This window comes from Struthio camelus, chromosome 20 (genome assembly GCF_040807025.1).
Source record: "Struthio camelus isolate bStrCam1 chromosome 20, bStrCam1.hap1, whole genome shotgun sequence".
Taxonomy (NCBI): Eukaryota; Metazoa; Chordata; class Aves; order Struthioniformes; family Struthionidae; genus Struthio; species Struthio camelus.
In genome coordinates this window covers 6124289-6139994 of record NC_090961.1, presented here as the reverse complement: position 1 = coordinate 6139994, position 15706 = coordinate 6124289, and the positions used below count along the sequence as shown (strand labels likewise).

The 15706-nt window shown below is 44.3% G+C and overlaps 1 protein-coding gene across 4 annotated transcripts in view; it reads left to right on the top strand.

Annotated features, from left to right (window-relative positions):
* The first annotated feature begins 136 nt into the window (after positions 1 to 136).
* Positions 137 to 15706, top strand: part of NUP214 (nucleoporin 214) — a 44638-nt gene continuing 29068 nt past the window's right edge. For 3 of the 4 annotated variants that reach the window (XM_068914255.1, XM_068914254.1, XM_068914252.1), the window contains exons 1-17: positions 377 to 530; positions 2132 to 2327; positions 3229 to 3380; positions 3654 to 3858; positions 4498 to 4568; positions 4874 to 4937; positions 5572 to 5675; positions 5827 to 5933; positions 6575 to 6641; positions 7220 to 7343; positions 9267 to 9428; positions 10572 to 11028; positions 12450 to 12625; positions 13334 to 13425; positions 14021 to 14110; positions 14479 to 14628; positions 14883 to 15041. In XM_068914255.1, the coding sequence (XP_068770356.1) occupies positions 489 to 530; positions 2132 to 2327; positions 3229 to 3380; positions 3654 to 3858; positions 4498 to 4568; positions 4874 to 4937; positions 5572 to 5675; positions 5827 to 5933; positions 6575 to 6641; positions 7220 to 7343; positions 9267 to 9428; positions 10572 to 11028; positions 12450 to 12625; positions 13334 to 13425; positions 14021 to 14110; positions 14479 to 14628; positions 14883 to 15041 (2418 nt within the window). In that variant the 5' untranslated portion in view covers positions 377 to 488. Of the gene's footprint in view, positions 531 to 2131; positions 2328 to 3228; positions 3381 to 3653; positions 3859 to 4497; positions 4569 to 4873; positions 4938 to 5571; positions 5676 to 5826; positions 5934 to 6574; positions 6642 to 7219; positions 7344 to 9266; positions 9429 to 10571; positions 11029 to 12449; positions 12626 to 13333; positions 13426 to 14020; positions 14111 to 14478; positions 14629 to 14882; positions 15042 to 15706 lie in introns of all 4 variants that reach the window. The other variant, XM_068914253.1, reaches the window with a different exon arrangement.

Below are 15706 nucleotides of genomic sequence, written 5' to 3'. Positions count from 1 at the left end.
CTTTTTTTTTTTCCCGCCCTCTCGGTTCTTAAAGCAAGTGGGTGTCAGGGGCACGGAGAGGAGCTGCCCGGGGGGGTGACGGGGCAGGGCCCTTCTCCTGCGTCACCCTGGGGCCCGCGCCGCCTTCCTGACAGGCTCCGCGGCTGCGTCAGAAAATAAGGCGGCCGGGGCCTGGACGCGGTTCGCCACAGCTTCCGCGCAGCTGCGGAAAGCTCTGGAAACGCACCTGGGGCCCTTGGTTTTGGGGGCCTGGAAGGGGGAAGCGCTAAAGCGCCGGCGCGGCCCCCCCTTTCCTTCTCCTCCCCCCCCCCCCTCCGGCCGCGAGGCCCGCGGCCCTGGAGGACTCGCGCCGCCTCCCGCCGCGGACCATCGAGAGCGCTGGCTAGCGCGGCCCCGCCGGAAGCGGAAGTGAGGGCGCTGGCGGAGCGCGCGGGGGTTTCGCGGCTGTGCGCCGGGCGGCGGGGCCTGCGGGTCTCGGCGCTGTGGCCATGGGGGACGACATGGACGTGATCCCCGAGCGGGAGATGAAGGTGAGGGGTGGGGGGACGAGGGCAGGCCGGCCGTGAGAGGGGAAGTCGTCGGGCTCGGGGATGGATTTCGGTGCCGGGGGGGAGGGGGGGAGCGTGCCGGGGGGGGGGGCGGCGTGGGCTGACAGGGGGCAGGGACTTTGGAGGGAGCCTTCCAGGGTCTGTGGAGCACTTGAGGACCTTTTAGGAGACTCTGGGACAGGCTAGGTGGTGGAGGAAGGGTGGGCTGGCGTGTCCTGGCCTGGCCTGCGGTGGAGGGGGGGCTTGGTAAAGCTGCGAGGATGATAAAGGGCTTGGCTGTGGGCTCTGCTGTTTTTCATGGATCTTGGGCGAGCTGACATCTTTAAGAGAGGAAAAAGGGAGAGTTGGAGTTTATGTTGGGAGAGGACTGATGCTGTTGTCAGTCCTCCTGTCAGTATGCCTAGTGCTGGGGTTCCCCTGCCTTGAGAACAGTAGACTTGAGCACAGCCTTAACGTGGGGGGCTCCGCGTATGGCGAGTAAACTGGAGTCTTGTCCTGGACTAGCGCTTCCCTGTCTGTCCCAGAGTGTTACAGGGAGGAATGTGGTGAGACAGGGCTGTCTGTGCAGATGCTCCAAGCCCATGTGCATCTTTGTGCAGCTGCTTTCTGTTCAGGCACCTCCAAAAACCAGGGAGTCAGGCTGTTTTGCAGGAGGTTCTAAGTTTCTGCAGCCTCCTTCCCGTGCAGGAATGCACTTACTCAGTGCTTTGGAAAAAATGAAGTAGTGCTTTATTCAGTGATTGGCATTTTGGGAGGACAGGGTCAGGGTCATTTCTAAAGGGAGTCTAGCATTTCACCTGACAATAGCGTAACTTGTTTCTTAATGCAGTCGATTTGTGTTTCTGTAGCTTTATAACTTCTGCAGTTTATCTCTTGCTCTGCTCTTCCCACTTTTACAAATGACAATGCAAATTATGAGAGGAATGAGCACACAACATACATTTGATTATACAAAGTAATCCCTGGGGGACAGTGGAAGGAATAACCATGTCTGTTCTGTGTATGTTAAACTGCTACTACAGTAGTAAAAAAGATGCGTCTAGATAGATGCGTGCTTTGCAGCTTGGGTCTCTAAGAAAACGCATTTTATTTAGTCATGCGGTATGTTTCTCTATTTCGTTCCCTTCTCTTTTTCTTCTGTATCTATTAGCTAGTTTCAGGTACGTTTTGCAGAGGGCTAGGTGTCTTGAACGTACTAAACTCCTACAGGTTTTGTGAAAACAGGCTTATGGTAACCTATGGTAAAGCATTTTAAAGTCAGTCGTTTTGTCTTTGGAGTGTACGTAACTTCCACTAGTTTTTTGATGAAGTAAATAATGGGAATTGTAGGCGCTATGCGGATAAGATAAGATGCACCTTAAAAAGGTATGGAAACAAGCTGCTCTTTACATGAAGCGCAAGTGAGTGTATGAGATGGAAAATGTGATAGGATGGCCAGGGACAGTGTGGGTCTGGACTCTGCCTTAGGGGTGTTTTGCAGCTCTCAAGGAGAGGCCTTTCAACTTACCGTCCTAGAGAAACTGAAGTAAACTGATCCTCGTTACCAGCATACAAACAGCTATTTCCTGACTCTTTTACAACAGGATTTTCAGTTTAGAGCGCTGAAGAAGGTCCGGATCTTTGATGCTCCTGATGATCTTCCCAAAGAGCGGTCCAGTCTTCTTGCAGTGTCTAACAAATATGGGCTGGTCTTTGCTGGTGGGGGAACGAGTCTGCAGATCTTTCACACTAAAAATCTTCTCATGCAAAATCAGCTGGGAGAAGATCCCAATAAAATTGGTAAGGCATGTCTCCTGGTGTTTGTGCAGAGACAGCTTTATATAGGTTTTCATGGTATGGAGCTCTTGGCTTCTGACACAGTCCTTGTCACGCATTTAAAATTACTGGGTTTTATGGTATTAATCATGCAGGAAGAAAACTTGCTGCAACTCTAGCTGATGCAGAGTATAGTCGTTGGGAACACGCTGTCAGGATGCTCTATGCTAGCTCACGTTCAAATGTCATTCAGGTTTGGTTTCCTGTGTTCAGTGCCGTATGGTGAGATTGGCTTTTCGTATGTGAGAGTGTGCCTCTTTTCTTGCAGCCCCGCGTTCTTTTGGTAGCCAGATTTTGGGCTGTGAACTTGGATAAGTATTCAGGATGTGTGTGAGTGGAGTGGAGTAGAGTTCTTGCACCGAGTTATCCGCTTTGAATAAACAACCGTCTTGCAAGAGAGGAAGAAATCACTGTTCCACAAGCTCACAACCGAAGTGCAAAATTGTCTTCATTCTCACCTTTTCCTTAATAACTATATACTGTGTATGTATATATGTATTGGCTATACCAAAGTATCCACGTGCTCCCTTAAGTAAAACCTAAAACGCGTCTAGTTATTTTTCCTCCAGGTTAGTGAGGAAGGAAAATGGGATTTTCTTAAGAATTTCTCAGACTTAAGAATTTGAGAGCCTCTGGTGAAACAGTATTGATAGAGATGAAGGGTTGGCTTTCACAGAGGGAATTTCCATATGTCAATTTTGACAGCTGCTGTTTATAGGACTATCTGTTAGGTGTGTGTGTTTTTGGTTTGGGGGAGGGGATTTGCATAAACCATATTGTTTTAAAAGATCAGCTGTTATTGTTTTTTTTTAAATTTAACCACTTCATCCTACCTTCTTTTCTTTTTTTTCTTCTTTCTTTTAAGTTGAGAATGTTCAGAGTACTGTGGTTCCCATGAAGTTTCCCATGCAGCACCTGGCTCTAAGCTGTGATAATCTCACCCTGTCAGTCTGTATGATGTCCAGTGAGATCGGTTCCTTCATTGGCTTTTTTGACGTCCGCACGTTCTTAAATCAGGTAAAGTGTATGCAAAGTGGTGTTCTCCCCCCGCACAGATGGCAGCAAAAGGAATGGCATACTTTGGGTGGGATTTGGGGTGAGATTTTCTGTCTCTCTGCGGGCAGGTGTCTTGCAAAGGAATTGTTCAGTAAAGTCAATTTCGCTTCTTATTCCTGTCTGTCATTAATTTGTAGCAAGGCCAAAACTATGTTGGGTTATGGGTTTGGGAGAACTTGTTCTCACGCTCAGCTTGCACTACCGCATGAGTTGTTTTTTTTTTTTCCCCAAAAGGCCAAACAGCAGAAACGTGCATTTGCTTATCACAAACTGGCCAAGGACTCGGGAAGTGCAGCGGTGGTCAACGACCTGAAGTGGAACCCCGCTAGTCCTGCCATGGTGGCCATCTGCCTGTCCGATGGCAGCATCTCTGTCCTGCAGGTCACAGATTCCGTGAAAGTGTACGCTACACTGCCTTCCTCTGTAGCTGTTACATCTGGTGAGTGGCAGCCTTGGGTAACGTAGAGAACGTCAGACGCTTAAGAATGAAAATGGATTGGTAGGTGTAAGAAGGCGGACTCTTTGTCTCGGGAGGAGGTTTCTTCTCCAGTTGTCACAAAGGTGAAGGATTTAAACTCCCTAAGACTTAGGAAAAATCTGTTGCAATATAACTGCTCTACTTCCCCCCTTTCCCCCTCCCTACCCCCCCACCTGCAAAAAACAGTTTAGCCAATCAGTGCATATCTGTGACAGCTCTGATGTTATTTTTTCAGCCTCTTTGTCAGTTTGATTTGTCCCTGTATATTTGGGTCAAGCTAAGTGTATGTGTTTGAGATTTAACTTGGTTTATGCAGAAGTGAGTGGGAGCACCCATTACAGGACAACGCAAGGCTGTATGGAGGCAGGTATGATGGGAGTTTAAACGTGTCTGAAGCGTCCATTGGTCTCAGTGCCAAGAATTTCAACTCCTCTTGCTGTATGTAACTGAACGAGCAAGACCGTGATAGCGACAGAAAGGAAATGTTTTATATGTGAGGTTTTGCATGAGGAAAGACTTGCATAGCATTTAGTTTATTGGTCCTGCTTTTGTGGGCCTTGAAACTCCTTAGTGCTGATGAAATTCTGCTTTTTTGCCTAGTGTGTTGGAGCCCAAAGGGAAAGCAGTTGGCTGTAGGGAAGCAAAATGGCACCGTGGTCCAATATCTGCCCGTAAGTATTTTTGCCAGTAAGGCTTATATCTGCTTGCTAGTTTCCAACTCGCTTTATTTTCTTTCACCATCAGCTTTTTGTGTGACACTGACCAATTACTTCAGTAATATTAAAATATCTTAGGTCGATGCTGGGTTTGGTTTGGTTGCCCCTGAAGAGTAGGGTTTTCAGGGTGGCATGTGATTAACATTAAGAGCTTGTGAAACAGTCTAAAAGCAGCTCTCTGGGCTTTCTGTAAAACTTGTAGTTGACTTTGGTAGCTTTTTCTTTGTGTTTAATAAGAGTGGTTTTATTTTTATTTGCAGAACCTGCAGGAGAAAAAAGTAATTCCTTGTCCTCCGTTTTATGATTCGGACAATCCTGTTAAAGGTATGTCTTTAATTTATTTCCTCTTTTTAAACATTTTATACGTTCCTCCTCGTATTGTTTTTAGATATAGCAGCTGCATGATACATTAGTTACGTAGTTACAACTTTATTTTAATTGTGTTTTATCTCTGGGTTGTGTAGAAAAAGTAACTGTGGGCTGAAGTCCCTGTCTACTTCTAGCGTGTTTTTAAATATGCACTTTAGAAAGCTAGTCATTGCTCACTGATGTGATAGGCTGTACTCGAAGAAGGTTGGATTTGCACATTAGCATGAAGATTTCTGGATAGAAATCAATTCTCATTTTTTCTGAAAATGTCATTTCATCATTTTGAGTCCTGAAAGGAAAATGTCAAAGCCTCAGAACAATGAAGTTAGAAAAACAGAAACACATCGACTGGATACAACAGAACACTGTCAGTGTTTGGAGACACTGGCGTTGTTTTGCCTGTGATAATCATCAAGCAAACCAAATAAGTGCTTATGTTCAGTTTTCTGGAGTCTTGGTACTTTAGCGACTCGTCCTTGGTTAGTGGTGTCATATTAGTTTTGTGTGCTGTGAACAGTTGTAATCAATGTGAAAGAAAGTTTCATTTTAACGGTTTTCTGGCTGAGGTGTTTGTTTCCTTCTCTTTCAGTCTTGGATGTACTGTGGATTGGTACGTATGTCTTCACTATTGTATATGCGGCTGCTGATGGGACACTGGAAACGCCCCCAGAAGTGGTGGTAGCCATATTGCCTGTAAGTGTCAGCAAGTCACAACTGCAGAAATGTTTGTTCTTGACCTGTTCATTGCAATGGCAAGCTGCTTTTATTATCCACGTTACCGTCTTGTGAATGGGATTGACTTGATGTCTTCATCGGAAGGTAAATATCAATTTTGGCCCTACAGAAAAAGGAAGAGAAGCGACCAGAGAAGTTTGTGAATTTCATGGAGCCTTGTTATGGGAGCTGCACTGAGAGACAACATCATTACTTTCTCAACTATGTTGAGGAATGGTGAGTTGCAGGAAACGGGATACAGTCTTTACATCGTTATGCGGGTCTCAGAGCAGTTCGTGCCTCTTCCTGTGTTGTGTTTCCCCCTGCTATAAGCTATATAATGCTTGAACGTGAGCTGAGTGAAATTGTCCTTCTGACAATATTTTTTTGAAAGTACAACTAATTTCTTCTGCATGCTAAGTGCCTACTTACTCATTTGTGTGGTGAGAATGCATGTATTTTTTCATGCAGGTACATAAAATTGTTTAAAATCTGTCGTCACGTTTTCCCTTGAGGCTGAAAGTCATGTGTTAGGTAAAGCACGCGCTCCTGTCTTCCTTAATCACGTATCTGTGTGAAGAAGCTCCTTCCTAACTTTTCAACTACCTGACTTTGTATCATCGAAAATAGTGATGGTCCATGACTGGCAAATCGTTAGTTGGCAAGGGGAATCAGCTCCTAGTCACCAATTACAATTGTTCCAAAGTGGTGTAGCCAGTCATTTTTCCCTCAGCTTGTGTTGGTTGAGAAATCAGTTACATGTTGGTATAACTGTATTCCTAGTTAGGAATTTGAGTAGGTGATAACTAATTGTTGAGCTGATGACCTCACCGTGGATTGTTATGTTGATTTTAACCTATTTGGTTCTATACTCACAGGGACCTAGTTCTGGCAGCATCGGCAGCTTCCACGGAAGTCAGCATTCTTGCCAGACAGGGGGATCAGGTAGTATTTTCTTCCTTCTGCATCTGTGCATACGTACTTCCCCTTTCTAGAAAACCTAAGTAAATAAAATTTAAGACCTGATGTATAATGATATGGCATTAAAAGAAAAAGAAAAAAACTCCTTTCTTTTCACATCTTAGTTGCACAGAATCTTAACATAAACCTAAACCTTAGAAGAACAAGATTTCCTAGTGACAAAAAGGAGAGGGTGAACAGAAACACAGTGTGTTGTTAAGCAAGTACCAAGAGTCTATTTTTCATTATTTACTTGACCTAGAGCAAGTTTTTAGACTGCCAGTATAGTAAAAAGCAGTTCACGTGAGGTCATCGATTGCAGTGAAACATTAAGTCTGTCTGTCTCTGAGCCTGACCTCAACTCTGACGTGCAGTGCTAGATGGGAAATCACAGAGCTGTCTGTGAAACGCAGGAATATTTCTGACATTTGCTAATGTGACAAATTTAAATAGTTGCTCTCTAGCTATGTTGCAATTTCATAATTCAAAACATTTGACTAGTATTCCAAAGAAGGCTGAAAACAAGGAAGCAATAGTCAAAACAATAGTCTGTCTTTTCACAGAACTGGGAATCATGGGTTTTGGAAGACTCCAGCAGAGCAGAACTTCCTGTGACAGATAAGAGTGATGACACCCTGCCTGTTGGTGTTGCCATAGACTACACCAGTAACATGCCTATCCCAATCAGTGAGTCTTGCTAGTCTTTTTTGTGGAATAGTCCAATAATAGCAATATGTGGGATATTTTTTGAGGGGGCAGTCTGGTGCTCAGGGTCCTGGGATATTGTTCTGAAAGGGAGACTGTCGCAGAGAATCCATCCTGGCTTTTTATACACAGCCTACAGCACCTGTGAGATTTCTTCTGTACAAGTATTCAAACAGCAAAGGGTTAAACACAGTTCTTCCCCAAAACTTTCAGCAGCTTGGGATAGTTGTGGAGAGCAAAGCACCTAGGTTATGTTTGTGTTTCACAGAACTGGGATGGTAGCGAACTTAAAGGAGTCATATTCTTAACACCCGGGGTTTCAAACTGCCTGTAAGATTTTCATTATGCTCGTAGCATACGTGGTTTTGCAGAACTGTTTTTTATTAAGTGCTTTTGCACTGATCTAAAGGAAAAGTGGGTTAATTTTGAAACCTGAAAAAAGCAAGGATCACTGAAGTAAATGCTTAGGTTTTAATTAGGCATTAAAGCACAAGGGCTGAAGTGACTGTACCCTGCTGTGCCTTACAACCAGCCACTTGTATTACTGCTGTACCTTCTGTGCTGCCTGAAGGCTCTTCAAAGCACCTTGTCAGAGACTGAAGCTGAAGATACATCTGAGCTATTGTACTGTACCTTAGTGAATTCTGAAAACGCTCCTTTGAATCCCAGAGACAGATTGAAATAGAGATGCCTTTGGGCAGAGCGGAAAGTTCTGCAGTCAAGAGTTCATGATGAGCACTGGAGGGTGCCGATTAACTGAGAACTGCAGCACCCGTTACCTGAATGAAAATCTACAGTAGGGAGTTCAGATCAAGCTTTGTCCTTTAGTGCAAAATGGAATTTGAAGCATATTCTCTCTTAATCTATATACTTACTGAATTAAGGAATCTATCAGGACAACTTCTCTAAGCCCAGGTAGTGTTGCCTGAGAGGTTTTAGAAAGGCTTCTGAAGAAGTTTTTTTTGCTAACGTGTTTTCTGTATTTTCACTGAAAGCAGGCAGCTCCTTTTTGACTGTATGCTTTGCAGTTTGCAACAAGTGTGGGTTGAAAACAAACCTCACTTGTCCTGGAGCTTGTTCCCTTGTGGAAACTGCCCTTCCCCAGCACGCTTTCTCTGGAAAGCCAGTAGGCAGAGAAACATGGCTATCCACCGCACTGCTCAACAAAAAATACCACGTGAACGATCGTAGGGGCTTTTTCTTGCAACCTGGATTTGCTCTTAAGCACAGATTTGCATAAAGCACAGAATTAAGCTGTTAAACCTTTATAGAAAACGTTTTAGGAATCTGTGGAGTGATTTGGGGCCTTTAACTGTGCTGAGACTATTGAACTGAAGCAGACTCTAGGCTCGAAGCTGTAGGTGCACAAAATCCAAGCATTTTTACATCAAAGGTTCCGTTCACCAGCTTGTTTTCCGAAGGATGTTTGTTTTACGTTGGCTTTCTTCAAAGCAAAAAGCTTCCTACCTAGCAATTCTGTTTTCGTGCTTCTCATATATAAATGGTAATGATCTGACAGGACCCATGGGGATCGCTGAAAGGAATAGAGAGAGGATTGGAGACGGGAGCAGCATATAGGTGAAAACAAAAGAACTACTTCAAAATTAAAAAAAAGCTTGGTACAGGATTTATTGGGTAAAAGTTGGCTTTTGAATTCAGCAAGCTATATTGAATTGTTAAAATAGCCCTTCATCTATGAGTTAATGAAACACAAAGTCAAGAGAAGGAAGGAATGAAGAAGGAAGGGGCATTCATGGGGAAGTAAGGGAACAAAGGTGTAAGTGAAAGCAAGAAGTAGGTGAAGTAACAAGTACTTTGCTAAGCAAGTCAGGTGATGGTGACAGCACCAGTAGGAACAGAACAGGAAACTTTGGCTATAGAGCTTATATGTGTGGTCTTCGGTAGGCGATGAGAAGACCCTCGCTCCAGCTCCAGTTTTGATCTTGCTCTCTACGGATGGTGTGCTCTGCCCGTTTTACATGATCAATCAAAACCCCGGGGTGAGATCGCTTATTGTGACTCCAGAGCCATTACTGACAGAAGGGGAGAGAGTACCAAAATCAGCAGGTAAGTGCTCCAGCGTGTTAGGGAAACGCTTGCATCTTTGTCATCCTCGTCTGCGAGTTTGGTATTCAGACGCGTGTGTTGTTGCAGAAGATGTATTTTTTTTCTTTATGTTGATAATGGAGAGCTGTTTCTGGGTGCATTGTGCTCCCAGTACTGTTCTCCCCTCGTACAACTGAGTGAAATTGTCTAGTCCTGTTTATCACAGGGAATCCCAAACACTTTGCAGACCGTGCACGCTTAGACTTTACAATGCAATCTACTCTTGGGGTACAAGGCCAAAGCAAACTAGGTGCCAGTGTTATTCCAGATGCCCTAGATCTAGAAAGCCCTTTGCCCAGCTTTGGGGTGGTATGACTGGAACGACAGCAGTGGCTGCAGACTGTTCTGGAGGACTAGGATTAAACATTTGTGCTTAATCCGGAGCAGGGTCTGCCTGCTCCAAGAGGTGATGGTTTTCTTCCATGCGTTTTGCCATGGGAGGCCATGGTATTGAACTAAGGTGTATGGCTGCAGCGAAGCTTATTTAAACGATAGCTTTCTGCAGCACTGTGAAGATCACCTTACCAGGTGGGAAGAAATAGTTTTATCAGAGTATGTATGTATAGCCAAGCGTGATGTGAAGTAGGCGGTTTCCTGTGCTGAGGTAGGCAGATCAGTTGGTTCTTTTGCTTCCCTGCATGCCTGCAATAAAGTTTGCAAAGCCACTGTTTTCTTCCTTAAGCCTGTGTCTGCTTCCCTCTCTCCAAAGAGAAAGCTTTTGTTTGGCAGTGTGCCTCTCTGCAGCTCTAGCTGACCTGTGTGCTGACAGGCTGTTTTATTTGAGATGGCGTGAACCCCATCAAAATCAATGGAGAAAGGTGAATTCTTTTCACTGGAAATTCCAGGCAATGTTAATTTAGACCGACTGGGGGAAGTCACAGTATTGATCATGGCGTGGACTTTGAGCAGCTGCTATGTCGCTGATCACTTCCCTTCCCTTTCTTCCCTTCACTTTCTTCACTCTCTTCCTCACTGTACCATCTGTCTCATGGGTGAGATAGTACCTAACTGTCCCCACGAAATAGCATTTGGCCTTGAAATACCTTCTGCCGTTAGTCGGGACAACTGAATGAGTCCCTTCCTTCCTGATTTATCTTTCTGCAGGAAGTACTGCCACATCTCCAACCATTCCTCCAACCGCTTTAAAGCCTGACGCGGTACCAGGTGTTGCTCCTGCTACTCTGGCCTCAAGTCTCCCTCCTGCTGGGAGTGGAGCAGCTGCATTTTCCTTTATGCCTTCTACTGTGAAGATGCCTGGCTCTACAAGTGGCGAGCCCCCGCCTTACGCCTTTGCAACTGATGCCTCCAAGCAAGCCCTGGGCCCCAATCTGACTGGAGCAGCAACGTTCTCTTTCTCCTCTGCTTCTTCCAAGACGTCTATGACTTCAGCCCCTTCTGCAGGCACCACTGCAGCTACTGCCACCTCCTTTTCTTTTGGATCCATGAACTTTAAACCAGCTGCAGATAGCTCATCTGGGCCACCACTGTCTACAACACCTGTTACACAGAAGTCATCTTTCACCCCTTCAGCTTCTTCAGTCAAAGTGAACCTCAATGATAAGTAAGTAGGTGCAGCAGATTATGCAGTGAATGGGTAGTTAGATCACTCAAGGCGTGAACAATGCATGGTGGTTTTAAAGAGCACACAGTAGTTTCTGGCTTTTTGCTCTGACCGCTATCCACCGTGTTCCAGAAAGAGCCCTGAGGAAAGCCCTCTTTACCCAATGCGTAGTTGTCTTGGCTGTGAAAACCCCCAGCGCTTCCCATGCTATAGAGGCTATGGTCATGGGCCAAATATTTGTCCAGGGAAGATGCTAAAAGTTAGACTGATAACTTGCCAAATTATCCAAGATCTTATGCTTTTGTGTCTTTGCTTCGTAAGCATGAAGCAGTAATTTCATGCCTTCGTTTGACCTGAATGATGGTTAAAAGTTCTTGTAGAACACTGGGATTTGAATCTTGTATGAGTTTAGTATGGTCATGGTAGGTAGCACAAGTTTTTTCTACTGTTTGGTGAAGGTTCCTTGCCCAGGCCTAGGGAGTAACTTGCAGGGCTGAGAGGAAGCTCTGTCCGTAGCTCATGGTTTCCTTTTCTACTCCTGTGTTCAGTGAAGAAGGTGTCGGAGCTTTTGTTTTTGTTTTTAAGTGGATGCTTGCTCACTGAACACTGGACCTGAAATCTCCAAAGCTTGTTCATGCTGAGAGTTTGTGCCAACTGTAAGAAAACAGATGTTGATTGGAAATTACCCAAAATGGATTTGAGTGATGAATGTTCTCAGATTTCTTATTCCCACTGTTCCCCCCAACTCTTGTGACTTGCTCCCGTTTATTTTTAGAAAGAAGGATTTAAAACACAGAGGTATGTTAATTGGAGCTGCTTTCCATGGAAAGCAGTCTTCACGTAAATATATCTTTAGAAATTTCTGATGGTTCAAATGATTATTTTCTAATTAGAAAAATCCTTGCTACAGCAGGATCTGATGGTAGCTCGTAACGGCTTTTTAAATTTGATATTGTGTGTAAAAAGCAAACGACATGCTTGTGAGTTGGCTGAATATTTAACTTGGCTGCCTTGAGGACCTAGGTTTGAAGATGAACGGAAGTTTTTATTCTCTTGCAGAATTTCTCTTTGAACTTGCTGCAAGGGTGGTACTGAAAGGCAACTCAGATTTGGTATGGTTGGTGCTTTGGTGTAAAATTATGAGGTGCTTTTTGAAACAGCATAGTACTCGCTGGCATTTGGCTTTTGCTCACTAGATGGATCTATGGCAGCAGTCTCTGGTTCCGCGTGTTCCGAAATACTCCTGGACGGCTGCTTCCACTTTTTCAAGTAGCTACACTTGTAATTTTTTGTCTGGACCTTGAGTCACTTTTGATCCTAAAGGAGGCTAATTCTTCTTTAGAGCCTAATGCTCCGTTTTGGATGGAGGAAAAGAGCTGGGATCAGTTCAGAGCTAAAAGATGCTCTGTTCTCACTTGCAGGTTCACTGCTGTAGACACTTCTACTCCCGCTAGCAGCGGTGGTCATTCCAGTTCCACGATGTTTTCATTCTCAACCACTTCAAAAGCTGCTGCTGGAAGTCCTCTGAGCCAGTCCACGCCTCTCTCGGCCTCTCCTGCCACACCGCTGAAGGCTTCTACCCCTGTGCCTGCTGCTGGTAGGAATAGAACGTTATTCCCAATGGCACTTATCAGATTAAGAGCAATGTCCTAAAAGTTGTAGGATGTAGTGGGCTTGATTTGGCTTTTTCTTCTTTTTTCCTTCTGCTTTTACCAATGCCACAGACGACCTCCTGTTCTACACACCGTAATAATGTGGTGGGCCTAGTACTGAAACTGAGAATTTTTTTCCACTTGTGCACTTTATGCCCCACAAAGCCAGCTCTCTTCTCATACGTGAAGTAATACATTCTGAAGTTCATCTAGAAGTTCTGGCATTTTCAGTGCTCTGTAACACAGCTCTGATTATGGGTGTTTCTAGGCACTCGCACAAATCAATGCCTTATCTTGCATCTGCAGTGGCTAGAGTTCCAAATGGTCAACAGGGAATTTAAATTAGATGGTTTTCACTTGTTAACAGAATACTATTCCATCTCTCGAATGATCGTTTGACTAGGGATCTCAGTGTCCTTCAGGAGTGATGCAGCCAGATATCCAAGAGTGACGGTCATTGCCTGAGTCTGCCAGTCTAGCAGAGAAATTGGATGGGAGTAAAACAACACCTGAGGAAGATGTTCTTGCACTGGGGTCCAGACAGCTATTGCTATTGGATTTGGCAGCAGAAATTGTGCCTCATCTCTGATCGCAACCTGTTTTCCCAAGCTTTGTATGAGTTTGTAATTACTGTTTCTCTCTTTAAATTTCAGTGACGCGTCCGGCTCAAAACATGCCTTCAGCTCCTTTACTGCAGAAGACGGCCAAAATCACCCCTTCTGCAGCAAAGCCAAGCTCTACTCAGGTAAGGAGGACTTGAGTACTCAAGCTCTCTGAAGAGGAGTGAATGTTTTGTATGGCCCATGAATTATTTAGAATTCGTTTGACTGAACTTTTTTTAGGTCAAAGAACTAGCTAGCATTTGACATTTAAAAAAAAAAAAAAAAGCAAATTATTTGGACTGAAATTATGTTGTATGCATGTTTTGGAGAGCGGTGTTTGATGTATGCTGTCATGATCAGAGCTGTAGAAACTAATTGTTCCTGTTGTTACGGAAATGAGGGTTCACAGCTTTCCTAGTTAATAATCAGTCAAGAGTTGCCTTGGCTGTGTATTGGGAAGTTTGTTCGATATCAAAATCAAAGCAGTAATACAGAGCAGCACAAAAATATTTTCTTTGCTTTCGCAAGACTTTAGCTACTTGGCCCCAGGTAATCTGCAGCCCTGCTTTAAACACGCACACACCATTCTTTTTCACAGTTTACTGTGAAATGAGTATTTGTGCTTACGCGAACTATCTCTCTGGCGATGGCTCTCTGAATAAAATTTCTGGCAGCAGGCCTTTTCCAATATTCTGAGCCCCCTGTTGCTAAAGGTACATCCTTAATATTGTTTTTCAGGGCAAATCAGCACTCTCCAGCACTGCTATAGAGAAGCAAGTCCACCAGTGGAAGGAGTCAGACCCTGTCATAGCAGGAATCAGAGAGGAGGTGAGATCTTTCAAGCAGTTTTCTTCATCTTAGAAGCTGAAAGACCACTGTATAGGCACGCAGATATTTCTCTTCAGTTTACTCGTGTTCCCATTGTGTCTTTCAGTAACTTAGGAATCGGAATGGAAATTTTTCCACAAGATAGCTTACCTATTTTGTGGGTTCTATCTATGTCTTGTTCGGCCATCTAATTTAGTTTCAAAGACTGGATGTTCTTTCCTGATAATATCCAAGAAAAAATTCCTGTTTTGCCCACAAAGTGGCAGGTGTTGATGCCACTGCAGAAACATTCCTCAAAGATCTGCAACGTTTGTTCCAGACCCCGCTATGTCTCAATGTGTACACTTTCTTACTCCTTGACTTTGTAGATTGCCCATTTCCAGAAGGAGATGGAGGAGCTGAAGGCTCGGACTTCCAAGGCCTGTTTCCAAGTGGGTACTCCAGAGGAAATGAAGATGCTGCGAACTGAATCTGAGGATCTTCACACCTTCCTCTTGGAAATTAAAGAGACAACAGAGGTGAGCAATGCTGACTGAACATCCTCAAGCTGTTTAACTCCTGGTTGGAACTTCTCAGCGATGATCGCTCCTCACTTGAGGTTCCTGCTTAACCTGCTAATGCTGAACCAATGTAGATGGAGCATCTTACTATGCTGCTTTAGTGTGGAGGTGGCATTTGCATTTGTGCTTTCAAACAAACGCTTGAAGCCCCTGTACTAGAGATGGCAATGAAAATATTACTTTGAACCTTGTCCTGTCTGTTCTATTTGCAGTCCCTTCACGGAGATATTAGTATTTTGAAGACAACCTTGCTGGAGGGATTTGCAGGGGTAGAAGAGGCTAGAGAACAGAACGAGCGGAATCACAGCTCGGGATATTTACACTTGCTCTATAAGAAACCTTTGGATCCCAAGAGTGAAGCACAGCTTCAGGTATTAAGCATGTTAGCTAACTTCTAATCTAGAGTTTTAAATAAAATAAGGTTGAGACTTGTGTTTGCAAGTGCCCAGCCGCTTTGACGTGGCCCAGCTATTCACTGTTTCAGCGCAGCGTAGTAGAAGAATGGTTAGCTATGTTTTCCCAAGTTTGCAAGGCATGCTGAAAATCCTCTCCTAAGCTCCTCCGTGTTGCCATTTGCGTTGATGAGACAAGACCCCTGCAGAAGGGAAGCAGTTCTTGTGAGATCCAAGTCTATTCTAAGCCTAGAATAGGACTCTTGCCTCCCTGTTCCTTCTCAGCCAGTAGTGTTTGCTCAGGGGATTTTAGTTAAGGAATGTTTTTGGCAAATGTCAGTTAATTTTTTCAACACTCTTAAAAGTATTCTTGGAATTATTTTTATCTTCAGCAAATGCTTTATAGAGCAATTTGATGATTTATTATGACTTACAGAATGGTGTGGTTGATTTCACGGATGGCGGAGCATAAAGCTAAATGATATTCTAAAAGCCAGAGCACAAAGGAAAATAACCAGCGGTAGCTAAAGAGGCTCTCAAAGGCATGAAAGAAACTAGGGGGGAAGTGGTCCTTTTTGTTACAGCTCTGGTGATGAGAGGAGTATACTATTGTATTTCCTCATAAGCAAAGCAGAGTAGATGTG